Source organism: Vombatus ursinus, unplaced genomic scaffold (genome assembly GCF_900497805.2).
Source record: "Vombatus ursinus unplaced genomic scaffold, bare-nosed wombat genome assembly UNPS02000749.1, whole genome shotgun sequence".
Taxonomy (NCBI): Eukaryota; Metazoa; Chordata; class Mammalia; order Diprotodontia; family Vombatidae; genus Vombatus; species Vombatus ursinus.
This window is the reverse complement of record NW_020940527.1, coordinates 28457620-28472264: the sequence shown is the minus strand read 5'-3', so window position 1 is coordinate 28472264 and position 14645 is coordinate 28457620. Positions and strand designations below refer to the sequence as shown.

The following is a 14645-nucleotide window of genomic DNA, read 5'->3' as shown; positions in this document are numbered from 1 at the left end:
GCCTCAGTTTCCTCATCTGTCAAATGAGCTGGAGAAAGAAGAAGCAAACACTCCAGTATCTTTGCTAAGAAAACCAAAACAAATAAATAAATAAAATGACACTTGAATGGAAAGACCATTTTTGTCAGGGAAGGATGTTATTATCATCGGTTGTGGTCTCCATTGAAAATTTACTATAGGTCATTGTTCTCCAATCTATATGGAGTAATTGCAAGTGGTCCTTGGATCAAAATGCACCCCAAGTGCTGTCATTTAAAAACAAAAGTTTGATGTACCAAAATAAGCACTATAGACTGAAAGAATATTGTTTTATACATATATATGTGTTATTTTTCAAAACTGTAATCAAGTTTAATTTTTTAAGTTCAAATGAGCTTAAAAGCGATGCTGAATTTATAAAATGGTTTCTTTGTAATTATGTGTTTCAATGAATACTAATAATGTAACTATAATGAATGGGTCAATGAAACCTATCTCCAGATGTATCCTGGGATGGGGCTACAGCCAGTCAAAGTAGATATGTGGGGGGGGAGGAATCAGATAAAGATAAATAGGAAATAATGTTTTATATTAACTTTGATGGGGGAATTTTAAAAGTTTTAAACCCTAGTACATTTTCTCAGCTGTTATGATTTCCTTGCTTTTTCAGATTGCAGGAGATTGAAATTTGATTTTGAAATTTGAGATTGATGTTTTATTTGTAAAGCAGAAAAACTCAAGAAGAATATTAACACAGTGAGCTTTGTATTTTTCAGATATTGAGGAACAGAGTGTGGCCTGGCCTTTGTGGTCATATATCCCTCTCTCATTCACATGATATACCTGTACATAGAGCATGTAACTTGGCTCACACTGTTACTCCACCCCTGCTTTGATCTTCTACAAATTAATTATGTATTCTGGGTTTTTCAGGGTCTGCTGCCATCTGTTTAAAAACAAAGATGGACATGAAGTACCTCAGGGGTGTTCATTGTAAATATTAAAGATTGTAACAAAAAAGGAACCCACAATTACCTTTTTCCTCCCCAATAACTCAAGTTTTCTTGGATAAAAGTTTAATGGGTCCTACAAGTCCTTTCCATGAGACCTGGGAAAGACCTCAACTTCAAAATGCCGAGGTTTCCTACTGCATCCACAGTAAAATTCAGACATCCTGATCTATAACTGGCCAGTGGACCCAGATGACTCCAGAGGAGAAAGTGAGGCTGGTGATGTGCAAAGCCACCCCTCACTTAAATCCAATTCACTTGCAAGTCATGGCATCACCTCCCTGAGGTCATGATCCTCTTGGAGAAAGTTCAAACAACAATGGGTCAATGAAGTTCTTAGTGTTATAAAAGTGCTTAGTCTTGGAACAGATTAAGAAACACGTCCTCTCAGCAGGATGATAAGGTACTATGGGATATGATACACACTGCCAAAATCTTAGTATCATAGGTTTTGCTTAATGTTTGTTAAAAGTATTGATTGTAAGGGGGTGAGGACATGTTGGGAAATAACTCTTGTATATAAGGAGCAAAATGAATCAGTGAAACTTTAAACAACAAATTTAATGGTTCCTGATACTTTAAAATACACTGCGATAGAAGAAGGATAGGGTTCTCTTTATCTTATTTGCAAGCCGAAGTCTACTGGAAGCTTACTCGGGATTTCAAGGAATTATTAGCTAATATATCTCATATTTGCAGTCCTCCCCAGCTTTGGGGCTTCTATTGCATTAGAAGTAAGGAAGAGTGTCAATGGATCCATCTGTGGCCATTGGTCTTGGCTTACTGCTCTGTATCTCATGTCTGCTTCTCATTTCATCATGGAAAAAGGGTTTTGGAAGAGGAAAGCTTCCACCTGGTCCTGTTCCTCTTCCCATTATTGGCAATATACTGCAGGTGGACCTTAAGAATATCCCTGAATCTCTTTGCAATGTAAGTATGGATCTCTATCTTATGTTGGTTTCATTCCTGACTCTAGCAGCAATCAATTTGTTTTGGGAGATTGTCTTTCAGGATGTTATTCTAATGAGTATAACATGTTAGAGTAGGTAGGAATGTACCTTGTAGGTTTTCCAACCATATTTTGATTCACTGTAGTGGCCATCAGGGCCCACTGCTTCAGCTATAGCTGAGTGCTATCGAGTTCCTGTAGGTTTGGATGAAATCTATTCTACAAAAAATGCCTTCTGCTATTACTACTCACCTTTGCGCTGCAAAGTTCTAGGAGAAATTGCCATCAGTGCCATTTAAAATGTTCATTATCCATCACAGGAAGAAAGGGAGTATTTGATGTGCCTGATTATTTCTGCTGCCTAAGGAATGAATAGGTCCTGCAAACAGGTGGGGACCTCCAGCCTTTTTTGGATCACAGTGGAGAATGTTTTCCTTGCACATTCCTTCACAGGAGCACGCAGGCAGTCTCTGTGTGCTGCCCCAGTCATTGCATGTAATCTTATGTGTACCTGGCTGAAAGCAAGCCTAGCCTCAAGAGGAACCAGCAAGTTCTGAACTGAGACCTGTACATCTTAAAGCCTTTAAAAGGTAACCTGAGGTAGCAGAAAAGGCACTGAATTTGGAATTAGACTTGGGTTCAAGTCGAGATTGTGACAATTACTAGCTATGTGACTTGGGTAAGTATGATGACCTCTCTGGACCTCAGTTTCCAAGGTCTCTATGAGGACATTATTCAGTAAATATCCTATCTGGCTCACAGGGTTGTGAGAAAAGATTAAGTGAGGCTAACATGTGAAAACCAAAAAATGTTCTCATTTTGACCTGATTGATTGCCAAACAGATCCTTTTACCAAATTCTTCCCAGATACACCCTGATCTTTGGGGCCTAAGTGTCCCAATTGGTAAAATTATGATTGGTTTAGAAGAAGAGTTCTTAACTTTGGGGCCATGAACTTCCAGTGGGTCTATACATTTCTTTCAGAGGTTCTGTGAGCTAGGATGGGGAAAATTACATCTTTATTTTATTCTAAGATAAGTGGTTTCCTTTGTAATCCAATGTATTTTATTCTAAAAATATCATTCAGAGGAGTACATAGGCTTTACTAGCCTATTACAAGAGTCCACAACAAAAAAAGGGTTAAGAACCTCTGTTTCAATGATCTCTAAAGTCCCTTAAGGATCTATACCCATGATCCAATAATACTGATTTGTAAGATTTGTATTGGGATGAGGAGCCTTTTCTGCTCCAGAATTTCACTGACAGAATTGTCCCTATTCCCAACTCTGTTATTCTTAGAGTTTTAGATGAATAATAATAATAATGATTGTAATAATAGCATTTATATAATGATTTAAGCTTTGTGAATTGTTTTACAAATTTTATCTTATTATTCTCAGAAGAACCCTTAGAATTAAGAGTTATTATTATCCTCATTTTACAGATGAGGAAACTGAGGCAGACAGTGGTTAAGTGACTTCCCTGGGTTTTCATAGCTATTAAGTATCTGAAAGTGGACTTTGAGTAAGGTCTTCTTGATTCCAGGTCCAGTGCTGTATCCATTATGACACCTAACTATGAAATATAGGCCCTGAGGTTATAAACTGCACCTCATTAGCCAGTCTTCTGGCTGCTGGAGAGAGGAGAGCAGTCTTCTGTGCCTTTGGCACAGAATGAAATTTTAGCCTTTTGAGCCATGTGTGGCTTGGGTTTGGCTCATGGGTTGCATCATCCTCTCTGTAACAAATGTCAGAAATGTTTTGAAGTAGCTGGTAATGGATTGAGAACTTCTGTAATAAAGTCAACAATGGTAATCCAAGCTATTTATCACCCGATTCAGTGACCATCCTCTCACTACTGCCCACATCTCTTTTCACAGCTAGCAAAAGAATATGGCCCAGTGTTCACTCTGCAATTGGGTGTTGAGCGTGTTGTTGTGTTACATGGGTACAAGGCAGTGAAAGAAGCTCTGATTGATCATGGGGACAAGTTTGCTGACAGGGGACATATTCCAATTTTCGAAATTGCTAGGAATGGATTAGGTAAGTTTCTGCTTGGTATAGAGGAAGAAGAGAAAGGAAAGAATAATATTCTGAGAAAATCTAGGTAATAGACCCACCTTCAAACCAAAGCAGTGGCATATTGGGGAGGGTGTAATGAGTGGTATGGAAGCCAGTTGTCTTTTGTCCAGGGCAGCAGAAGCATAGCTTCATGTTATTTGTTATAGCCAATTAAAATAGAGGAAAGAGACTAAGGGAAAAATAAAGAGGGAGGGAGAGAGACAGAGAGACACAGAGAGACAGACAGACAGACAGAGATAGAGACATACTGAGAAATACAGAGACAGAGAAAGAGAAAAGAAAGAAAAGAAGGAAGGGAGAGAAAGAAAGGAAAAAGGAGAAAGGAAGGAAGAGAGAAAGAAAGGAAGAAAAGAAGAAAGAGAGAAAAAGGATGGATGGAAGGTAGGAAGGAAGAAAGAAAAAAAAAGAAAGAAACAAAGAAACAAAGAGAATGATGGTGGTGTAGAAAAGTCCTAGAGAGAAGGGAGATCTCCTTCTCCCATCTATCTAGCCTTTACAGTTTATTATAATCATTCACCCCTCAGGTGTGACTTTTACCTTGGAAGATCCATTACTCTAGTTCATTTTCCAGTTGGTTGGAATTTTCTCTCTGCTGTTCAGAGATGCAGTGCTCAGCAGCCTACCACCTACGTTGGTGTCCTCCTACTGGACAATGACCACAGCTTGATGTAGCCTGGGATTCCTAGGAACATATCTTCTGGCAAACTGACCAGTGTCTTCTCCATCTTCCCTATGAATATGTCATAAGAGACATTGTCAGATGCCTTGCTGAATTCAATCTGTGTCTACTCTTCAGATCTAATAGTCTGATAATACCATAAAAAAAGAGGAAATTAGCTAAGGCTAGCAAGACCTAGTCTTGATGAACCCATGCTGACTCTTAGTGACCACCCTTTCTAAGTGTTCACTAATCAACCTCTCTTAAGAGTAGCAAGAAAGTGAATAATGGAGACAAAACTCCATACTGCGTAAGACTTAGAGACTTTTGTCTTGCCGTGTATCTCTTATTGTGTATAGCAGAAAAAGGGAGAGTGGCAGCCAATAGATGTACAAGGTTAGAAAATCTGCCACAAAATGGATGAAATGAAGCTGCTGGTCAGGGATTTGCTACCTGCCGCAGATAACAGGTAAATCAAAATTACTTCAGTCTGCAAGGATAATGATCATCCAAAATACTGAGCCTTTGAAGACTAAGGAAGGTATAGTATAGGCAATGTGGATTAGAATCCATATGAAGGAAAAGTATCTGCACTTTTTGAAACAGTCTTAAAAATGATAATAATCTGGCTACTTCTGGAATACATCACCTTGCTTAGGCTACTAGAGCTAAAATTAGGACAAAAATCCCTATCTCATGGCATTCCGTAAGCTACAGCCTGCAAAAGTCTCTGATAATGTTTTTATTATCATGCCTGATAACCTGACTAGAAAACAAACACATCTCCCTGCTACAGCAAAAGTAGAACACTTGTAGTTGGGACATTTGAATAAATCAAGGTGGGAAATGAATGAATGATTGCACGATAACAACAATTAACAAATATAGTACCTACTATGTTCCAGGCACTGTGCTTAGTGCTTTATAAATATTATCTCATTTGATCTTTGCCACAACTCCAGGAGGTGGGTGCTGTTATTAATCTTCATTTTACAGGTGAGGAAATTGAAGCAAAAAAAGTTTAAGTGACTGGTTTAGCTAATAAGTATCTAAGGCTGGATTTTAACTCAGATCTTTTGACTGCAGGCTAAGTGTTCTATCCATTGTGCCACCTAGTTCCTTTGGTGATTAGATAGCAGTTTATCTGGGAAAAAAAAAGCTCTGGGAAATCTTAATAGACTGCAGGTTTAACATGAAAGAGTAGCACAATGTGACATCCCATGGAGACCAGGAATGGCCTCCTACAAAAGGTTGGATTTGAGCTGAGTATTAAAGGAGACCAAAGAAACTAGGAGGAAGGAGAGCATTAAAGCCATGGGGGGAGGGAAAAGGGAGGAAGAGAGCCAATGCGAAGGCACAGAAATGGAAAATGGAATGCTGTGTGTGAGGAACTAGAATATAAAGTTCGTAGAAGGGAGTAAGATGGAGGAAGACTGGCATCTATTATGTGCGAAGCATGGAGTTAGATGTTGGGAGATGCAAAGACAAATGTGACTGTAGTCAGTGCCCTCTAGGAGTTTATAATTGGATGGGATGGGGAAGAGAAAACATATATATTTACATATATGTGGATAGATAGATATACATATACACTTCATATTTACATAGACATACATATATATTTTACACACACACACACACACATAAAATAGATGCAAGGTGAAGACACTAGCAGTTGTGGAGATCAGCTAAGGTCTGATTCTACAAGATGATACTAGAACTGAGCTGAGGATTCTGGGAGACTGAGGAAAGGATGGGGCACAATACCAGGGAGAAGGACCATGTATGAGGAACAGCAAAAAGCCCTCTTCACCATAGTGTGCTTGGAGGGGAATAACGTGCAGTGAGGTTGAAAGGGTAGGTTGCGGCCAGGTTGTGAAGACTTTTAAAAGCCCAATAGAGAAGCTTGTGTATTTGATTCTGAAAGTAATACAGAACCAGAGTTTGTTGAGTAGGAGAATGATATGCTCAGTTTATCACTTTAGGAAAATAACTTTGGTTGTTGTCTTTCGTGCCAGAAGAAGACCAAAATGGTATCACTATATCAGGGTCAAGGTACAGTGTGTCTAACTGTTGCTAATGAGTCCAGTTACTGTAGTAGCTAGGTGAGGGCTGAATTGGAGAGAATAGACTGGAGACAGGAATATTGCAATATTCCAGGCAAAATAATGATGAAGGCATATACTAGAGCGGTGGATTCATGGATAAAGAGAAGCAAACAGTTGTGAAAGCTGATGTAGGGCAGCTAAGTGGCACAGTGGATATAGCACTGGCCCTGGAGTTAAGACGACCTGAGTCCAATTCTGGACTCAGACATCTGACACTTACAAGCTGTGTGACCCTGGGCAAATCACTTAACCCCAATTGCCTCATTTAAAAAAAAAAAGAAGAAGAAAGCAAGCTGATATAAAGATAGGAATGATAAGGCAACTAATTAGAGGTGAGGCTAAGGGAAAAGTTAGGAATCAAGGATCCCACTGAGGTTGGGAACCTCAGGGACTGTAAGAGTGTTAGTTCCCTGGAAAGGAATAGGGAAGGCCAGAAGAAGGGGAGGTTTGGGTGAGGAAGACAGGGAATTCAGTGTTGGATGTAATGAGTTTGAGATGTCTGTAGAAAGTAAAGAAATGGGAGCAATAAGGGTAGTGGTTATCCTGTTATTTTCCTTTCATTTCTTGATCTGGGTGGAAAGAATCCAGGATTTTGGTCAGCATTCCTGAGTCCTAGGCTTATTCTAAGACTTAATCATTCCTGACTTGAGGTGAGTTATTTAATCTTTCTCAAATTCTTCGTGTATAAAATGAGAGGAGAAGACTGGACCATTTCTAAGATCCCTTGACTACAACAGCCTATGATTCAGTGAAATCAGATGCAGAACCATGGCAAAAGGTTAAAATTTCCCAAGCAAGACTTTGCAAAATCCTTTCTTCAGCTCTTCACCTACACTAAAGGAGAGCTGCTTTTCTTCTTTGCTTTTTTATTTATTTATTTTTTTGAGAGGATTCCGATGCAGAGCAGGAGCTACTTTCGCAGCAGAGTTAGTTTTGTTATGAGATCAAGAGTATGTGCTAGTGAATGCAACTTGTGAGATTGGCATCAATGAAAGAGAGAGCAGAAGCACTTTACTGGGGATCTAAACTTTGCAACAGATTCTTTGAGGCCTCACAGTATTAGCTTCTATTTTCTCAGAGAGGTATTTAATGAAACCAACGTGAATTAAAGTCCATTGGAAGGAGTATTAATCACTTTCTTCTTCTAGGGTTCCGTTAGGAAGGATCTTGAAGCAGAAGGTGAAGAATTTGATCCTGATAAAGGTCCTATGGAAATAAGATTATGGGCAAAAGCATAGTTCCCAATATAAGGGTAGTTAGGTGAAGTCCTCATCCTATGTCTGGAATCAGAGGGTGATATCTGAAGGTAGGAAGGTGTGATATACTCAGGGAAAGAAGGACAGGACATGTTAAGCTTTAGTGAGTGTGTATCCTGTGTGTACCATAAAGGTATGTGTGTACCTTTTCCATTGCTCAAATTAACTACAATTCTTTGTATAATTGTCATACTTTGTTTTGACTAGACAATCATTTCCCCATAAACAACAATCATACAAAGTACCTTTCCTAGGGAAAAAAAAAGCTAAGCAAAGCCTTCTAACATAGGTATTGCCACTGAGCTTATGGGATTTTCTTTTCTTCTTGAGTTTACCTCTTGTTGCTCAGTCATTTCAGTCATGTTCTACTCTCCGTGACCCACTGCAGGGTTTTCTTGGCAAAGATACTGGAGTGGTTTGCCATTTCCTTCTCCAGATCATTTTAGAGATGAAGAACTGAGCTGGACAGAGTTAAGTGACTTGCCTGTTGTCACATAAATGGTGTCTGACGCTGGATTTGAACTCATGAAGATGAGTCTTACTGTCTCCAGGCCCAGTACTCTATCGACGGTGCCACCTAGTAACCCACAAAAAGACAGGAGACAGAGACTCTCACTCTTTGGTCCTTGTGTGATGTAGGATGAGTAGGACTTCAAGATACCATAATCCGTTAGGTTCCTTGTGTCGAGATGCAGAGAAAAAAACTAACTCAATCTACAACCATTCAAAAACATGTCTTTATCCTGGCCTTCTTCTTTGTGGCCACTTCATTTCCAGGAGAGGGACGTGGGGGGTAGGGCAACCCGATGTATTTGTGACTGTGATGAAGAGAGAATGGTGTATAGGAAAGGACAGGAAACAGTATTGATAGAGGAGAAAGCGAGCTGACATCCCCCTCCCCCATTTCATTCTATTCTCCTGGAAGAAGGGCTGTGGGCCAAGGGCCCTTGGGCATGGACTTTTTGACATGGACAGTCAGGAACTTTAGAGTCTTCCTGCTCTCCTTTCTAGGCCTTGTCATAAGCAACGGAGAAAGATGGAAGCAAATCCGCCGCTTCTCCCTCATGACCCTGAGGAATTTTGGGATGGGGAAGAGGAGCATTGAAGAGCGAGTCCAAGAAGAGGCTAAGCACCTTGTGGAGGAGTTAAAGAAAACAAAAGGTTGGTGTTTGTTTACTTTGTTCCCACTGACCTTACACAAATCCATCCTATCCCTGGTACCTTATGCAGACTGAGGTTGGTCCAAGGAATTTACTGTAGTCTGAAACCACCATGTTTGCACTTTTGGGCCCATACAAGGGCTGTGCCCATGGCCGTGTGGTTGTTCCTAGAAGCCCTGAAGGGTCAAGACAGCTGAGAGAAGAGACGAGAGGCAATGCAGTTCTGCTAGTAAGGTCATGCTGATCTTGTGAGGAGGCAGCATGGTGAGGAACATTTAGGAGGATGACTTTAGATGTTTTTATTCCTTTTCATATGGAGCAGAGCTCACAAGAACCTAGCAGCACCAGTTCTGTTACCTTTAGTCAACAATTCTAGGGGTGAAAGACTTTCCTTTAGGATCATTTGGGGGAGTCCAGGGATTTCTTGATATTTTGCTGACTAGCAGAAGGAAGGGCAGCAGGGCTGAGAACATTGCTAGGACATCAATGAGCTGACTCAGCAGCATCTGTTGGAAGCTCTTTCATACATCCTCCTCCTCCCTGATCTAAGTTAGCTACCAGAGGGATTATCTTCCTCCTATGTAATCCGAAAGTTAAGGTGGCAACAGAGCACTGGAGGAGGGCATAAATAGAGATGCTGATGCCATAAATTCTGTGGGATAACTACTTTTTGACCATAAAAGGCCAAACCTCTCTGTACGTGCGTCCGTGCGTGCGTGCTGTGTGTGTGTGTGTGTGTGTGTGTGTGTGTGTGTGTTAAGTGGCAGGAATTGGGCGGTAGTAGGGTACTGTCAGACGTTGCTCATAATTAGCTGTATGTGCTCTCCTACTCTAGGATATTTTACCAGGAATAATATAGGAATAAATTGGGAAAACATTACCCCACCACGTTGGAATCTGGGACTTTTGTCACTCCTCTGTGTAGATGTTGTCTCCCCCATTATAATGTAAGCTCTCTGAGGGCAGGGGCTGTTTCACTTTTGTCAGTGTACCCCTGATGCTTAGCAAAGAGCCTAGTAAGAGCCGAGTGACTACTGGTGGATTGTCTGATTGATACACTCTTCTCCTTTGCCTCTATCATGCTGCTCTCCACTGGTTCTTCTTTGTGTCTGGTTTTTGCTTCTCTATATTCTTTTGCTGGATCACTATCCACCTTCAATCCCCTAAGTGTAAATATCTCCAAAACTCTGTCCTTGGGCCTCTTTAATATAACCACCACCTTGACCACCATCCCCCTCTGACCCTGATGGAGACAGCCCAGGACCTCTAAAACCAAGAACTTGGGGAACAGCAATACTTTCACTCCAATGTCCACAGCCTCTCCCATGTGGAGATGCAGCCTAGCAACTGCTTCCACAGATGCTCAGTCACATATATTGAAAAATATTAACAAAATGAATGCAAAGTAGTTTGGGGAGGGAGAACACCTGAATGATCCAGGCTGGTCAGACCACCCCCACTTTGATGATTATCTCCCCTCTGACCCTGATGGAGACAGCCTAGGCCCTTGAGCCCAAGACTTTGGGAATAACAGTGTCCTCCCCTCCTCCAAATCCCTTCTAGGCCAGTCTCTACAGTTCTTATTGAGAGGATAAATCATTGTGGAGAAAGGGCCCATCTTTCTCATTACCACTAGCAACAAATGATGACCAGTTACCACCAACAAATAGATACGTACAAAAGACAAAATGGTGGCAGCAATCTCTAGACCTTTGGTCCTAGTTTAGTGCTCACAGCTCTCATCTGGGGAGGCAACTCCTATGGGGAAGGGGCTGGCCATCACCACCAATTACCTACAATTACCAGCCAATTGCTATTCATAAGGGAGATGGGCCAGCCTGGCTAAAGCAGTGGGGCACCCTGAGGGAGAGACAAGAGGCAATACATACCAGTCAAGGAAACCTGGCATCACCACCTTGACAAGATCACCCCTTCGACAGTCCAGGACCCTGACCCTAAGAGGATTTAGAATAGCAAGGCTTCCAGCCCAGTGCCTGCAATGACCATCCTGTGATTACTGATTGAAATAAAACAAAATATAATTTAAAGATAGACATGAAGTCTGAAAGCAAAACCTGGTTAGGGTGAGGTGATGAATAGGGATTTAGAAATGGGAAATGATGTGATATGGTAGGAATACCACTATATTTGGGTCAAGGAGAGAATTTGGGTTGAATTCCACTTCTTGATTTTCCTTGTTATTGCATAAATCAGCTAATTTTCCTGAGCTTCAGCAACCTCATCTATAAAATGGGAATTATACTATTTGCACTTAGGAGTCTTATGTGGATCCAATCAGATGCTTCATAAAGAGTGGTTCATTTTCAACCTTGTTGTGCCACATGTCAGCTATAATGTAAGCTAGAGGGAAAAGGACAGTCAGTTCCTACCTAAAGACAGGAAAACCTTCCTTTTGATCTCAATGGCAGCATTAAAGTCTCTCTCTCTCTCTCTCTCTCTCTCTCTCTCTCTCTCTCTCTCTCTCTCTCTCTCTCTCACTCTCTCTCTCTCCTTTAGGATTACCATGTGACCCCACATTCATCCTTGGTTGTGCTCCTTGCAATGTAATCTGCTCTATCATTTTCCAGAAACATTTTGAATATAAAGACCAGAAATTTCTATATTTACTGAAGCTTTTAGATGAGAACACCAAGATCATAAGTTCTCCATGGATTCAGGTAAGGCCACTGTTGTCTCATTTTGGAGATCAGGGTATTTTTTTCATTACTTCAAAGAAACCAATGCAAGGAGCTAGGCTAGGGTTCATCATGCATTCCATTGGGAGGTAGAAGAGCGCCATGCTGGCTTGGGTTCACATTTTCTTCTTCATTGTCAGGGACTAAAAACTGAAAAGATCACCCCTATGTGGCCTGATTTGAGGGATGTTATAAGACCACTCCCTGGAGGAGTTCACTCATTGGTCACAGGGACAGAATGTTAAAATTCATGTTACTATAGAGAAGTTAACTTTTCCCTTGAGCACCTGAACTTGGATCAGGTTAGCAGATGAGTTAGTTGTCCCAATGGAAGGTGGCAAGTAGAGCTCTGAGAAGACCTCCTAATGAGAAAGGATGAGAACTTTTCTGTAGGAAGTAAGAATTGAGAGTGAAGGTCAAGATAGTCTCAGGCAACCAAGGAGCAGAATACTGAAATATTTTTAGGGGATTTGTATAGGAAATGATGAGAAAAAGTCATTGTTTGACAAAGGGCATTTGTCCCACCCTTATTTAGCCCTCTTCTGAACATTATCAAAATGCAAGAGAAGTATTTTCTCTTTCTAATAAAGTATGTTACAAAATTCTTTTTAGGTCTACAATTCTTTTCCATCTGTAGTACATTATCTCCCTGGATCTCATCACAAAGCAGTTAAAAATTTTGATTTACTAAATGAATTTATTTTGGAAGAAGTGAAGGAACACCAAAGGACACTGGACCCCAGCAATCCTCGGGACTTCATTGACTGTTTCCTGATGAAAATGGAGCAGGTAGAGTATGAGCAGTAGGTTTGAATCTCAGTTCTTGTAGGTGAAATGCCTTGTGTATTAGAGGCTGACACTTACATTCACAGACATAGAGCAGTAAATAATCATATATTAATTGTAGTGTGCTCAGAGAATTATATGGGGCAGAAGGAAGAATTCGAAGATAGAGTCCTAGCCCTAATGGAATTCCTAACCCAACAGAAAGAAGGAAGTGTATGTAAGGGCAAGAGAATAAATATCAGGAATGTGTAAGGAAAGCCAAAATAGATTATCAATTGGACATTTAAGTGATGAAGGAATTTGGAATTAGCAAGAAATATAATATTTGGGGAGGGTTAATGTAAGGCTACCTTCTGGAAGAGTTAGGTTTTCATCTTGGTCTTGAAGAATGTCCTAGAGCTAGGCAGTGAGAACTGGGCAGGTCTTTTCAGCACTCTGCAAAGACAGTGGGGAATAGGGAATTTTAATCTGAGCAGCCTGATTGGAATGGAGGGGCTGCTGTGGTAAGTACTTGGGGTGAGGATGGTGGGTTTTACAGTCAAGATGGTGGAGGTAGAGGCTCCTCACTTTCCATCCCATCCACAAACAACAAAGAGCAAAACCAAAGGGGAAAAAAGTCATTGAAAAGTTACATAAAGAAAAAAATTAACCAAATAAGAAAACTAGAACAAAGCAAAAAGCTAATGTAATTCACATGGAGTAAAGGAAGCCCTGAGAGTACCAGAAATATGTCAGAAGGTAAAAGATATGCTAATGGACATCCTGAAATGTATCAATGACCCACTTACAGCAATGAAGTGTACTCTGAGGTCACCACTTATGGTTTTCTTACCAGATCAAGCAGAAGACACATTAATTCAAATCACATTTAATTTAACAGTAGAGCAACATAACTGACTAGGAAAATTCTACCTTCCTCAGCCTATGCACATAAGGGCATATTCTCCCAAAGATTCCTACCCCATTGGTGGATGAAGGAACGTGGGAGAGGGCAAATATGTAGACTAGGGCAAGAAATTTTTAGAAAAATTACATAGTCTCTTGTAATGCTCTGTGTTTCATCTTTGAGAATCTTTTTTTTTAAAGATTCATAAATTTGTTTATTTTTAGTTTTCAACCTTCACTTCCACAAGATTTTGAGTTCCCAATTTTCTCCCCATCAAATCCCTCCCCCAACCCCAAGACAACATTCATTCTCATTACCCTTTCCCCTAATCTACCCTCCCTTCTATCTCCCCCCTTCTCTTATTCCCTTCCTCTTCTATTTTCCTGTAGAGCAGAATAAATTTCTATACCCCATCACCTATATATCTTATTTCGCAGTTGCATGTGAAAACAATTTTTTAACATTTGTTTTTTAAAACTTTGGGTTCCAAATTTTCTCCCTTCCTCCCTCTCCGCCAACCCTTATTGAGAAGGCAAGCAACTTGATACAGGTCATACTTGTGTAGTCATGCAAAGCACTTCCATAGTAGTCATGTTGTGAAAAACTAACTATATTTCCCTTCATCGTATCCGACCCCTCATTCATTCTATTCTCTCTTTTGATCCTGTCCCTCCACAGAATTGTTTGCTTCTGATTCCCCTCCCTCAATCTGCCCTCCCCTCTATCATCCCCCTCTCTTATGCCCTTCACCCCTATTTTCCTATAGGGTAAGATAGCTTTCCAAAACCAATTGAGAGTGTATGTTATTCCCTCCTTAAACCAAATCCGATGAGAATAAGATTCACTCATTCCCTCTCACCTTCTCCTGTTTCCCCTCCACTGTCAAAGCCTTTTCTTGTCTGTTTCATGTGAGGTAATTTACCTCATTCTATTTCTCCCTTTCTCCTTCTCCCTTTATAATCCTCTCTCACCCCTTAATTTTATTCTCTAGATATCACCCCTTCATCTTCAACTCACCCTGTGCCCTCTATCTATCTATCTATCTATCTATCTATCTATCTATCTATCTATCTATC

At 40.5% G+C, this 14645-nt stretch overlaps 1 protein-coding gene across 1 annotated transcript in view; it reads left to right on the top strand.

Annotated features, from left to right (window-relative positions):
* The first annotated feature begins 1581 nt into the window (after positions 1 to 1581).
* LOC114040146 (cytochrome P450 2C19-like) overlaps positions 1582 to 14645 on the top strand; it is an 18516-nt gene continuing 5452 nt past the window's right edge. The window contains exons 1-5 of the mRNA XM_027858149.1: positions 1582 to 1919; positions 3818 to 3980; positions 9053 to 9202; positions 11719 to 11879; positions 12510 to 12686. Of these exons, the coding sequence (XP_027713950.1) occupies positions 1740 to 1919; positions 3818 to 3980; positions 9053 to 9202; positions 11719 to 11879; positions 12510 to 12686 (831 nt within the window). The 5' untranslated portion in view covers positions 1582 to 1739. The remainder of the gene's footprint in view (positions 1920 to 3817; positions 3981 to 9052; positions 9203 to 11718; positions 11880 to 12509; positions 12687 to 14645) is intronic.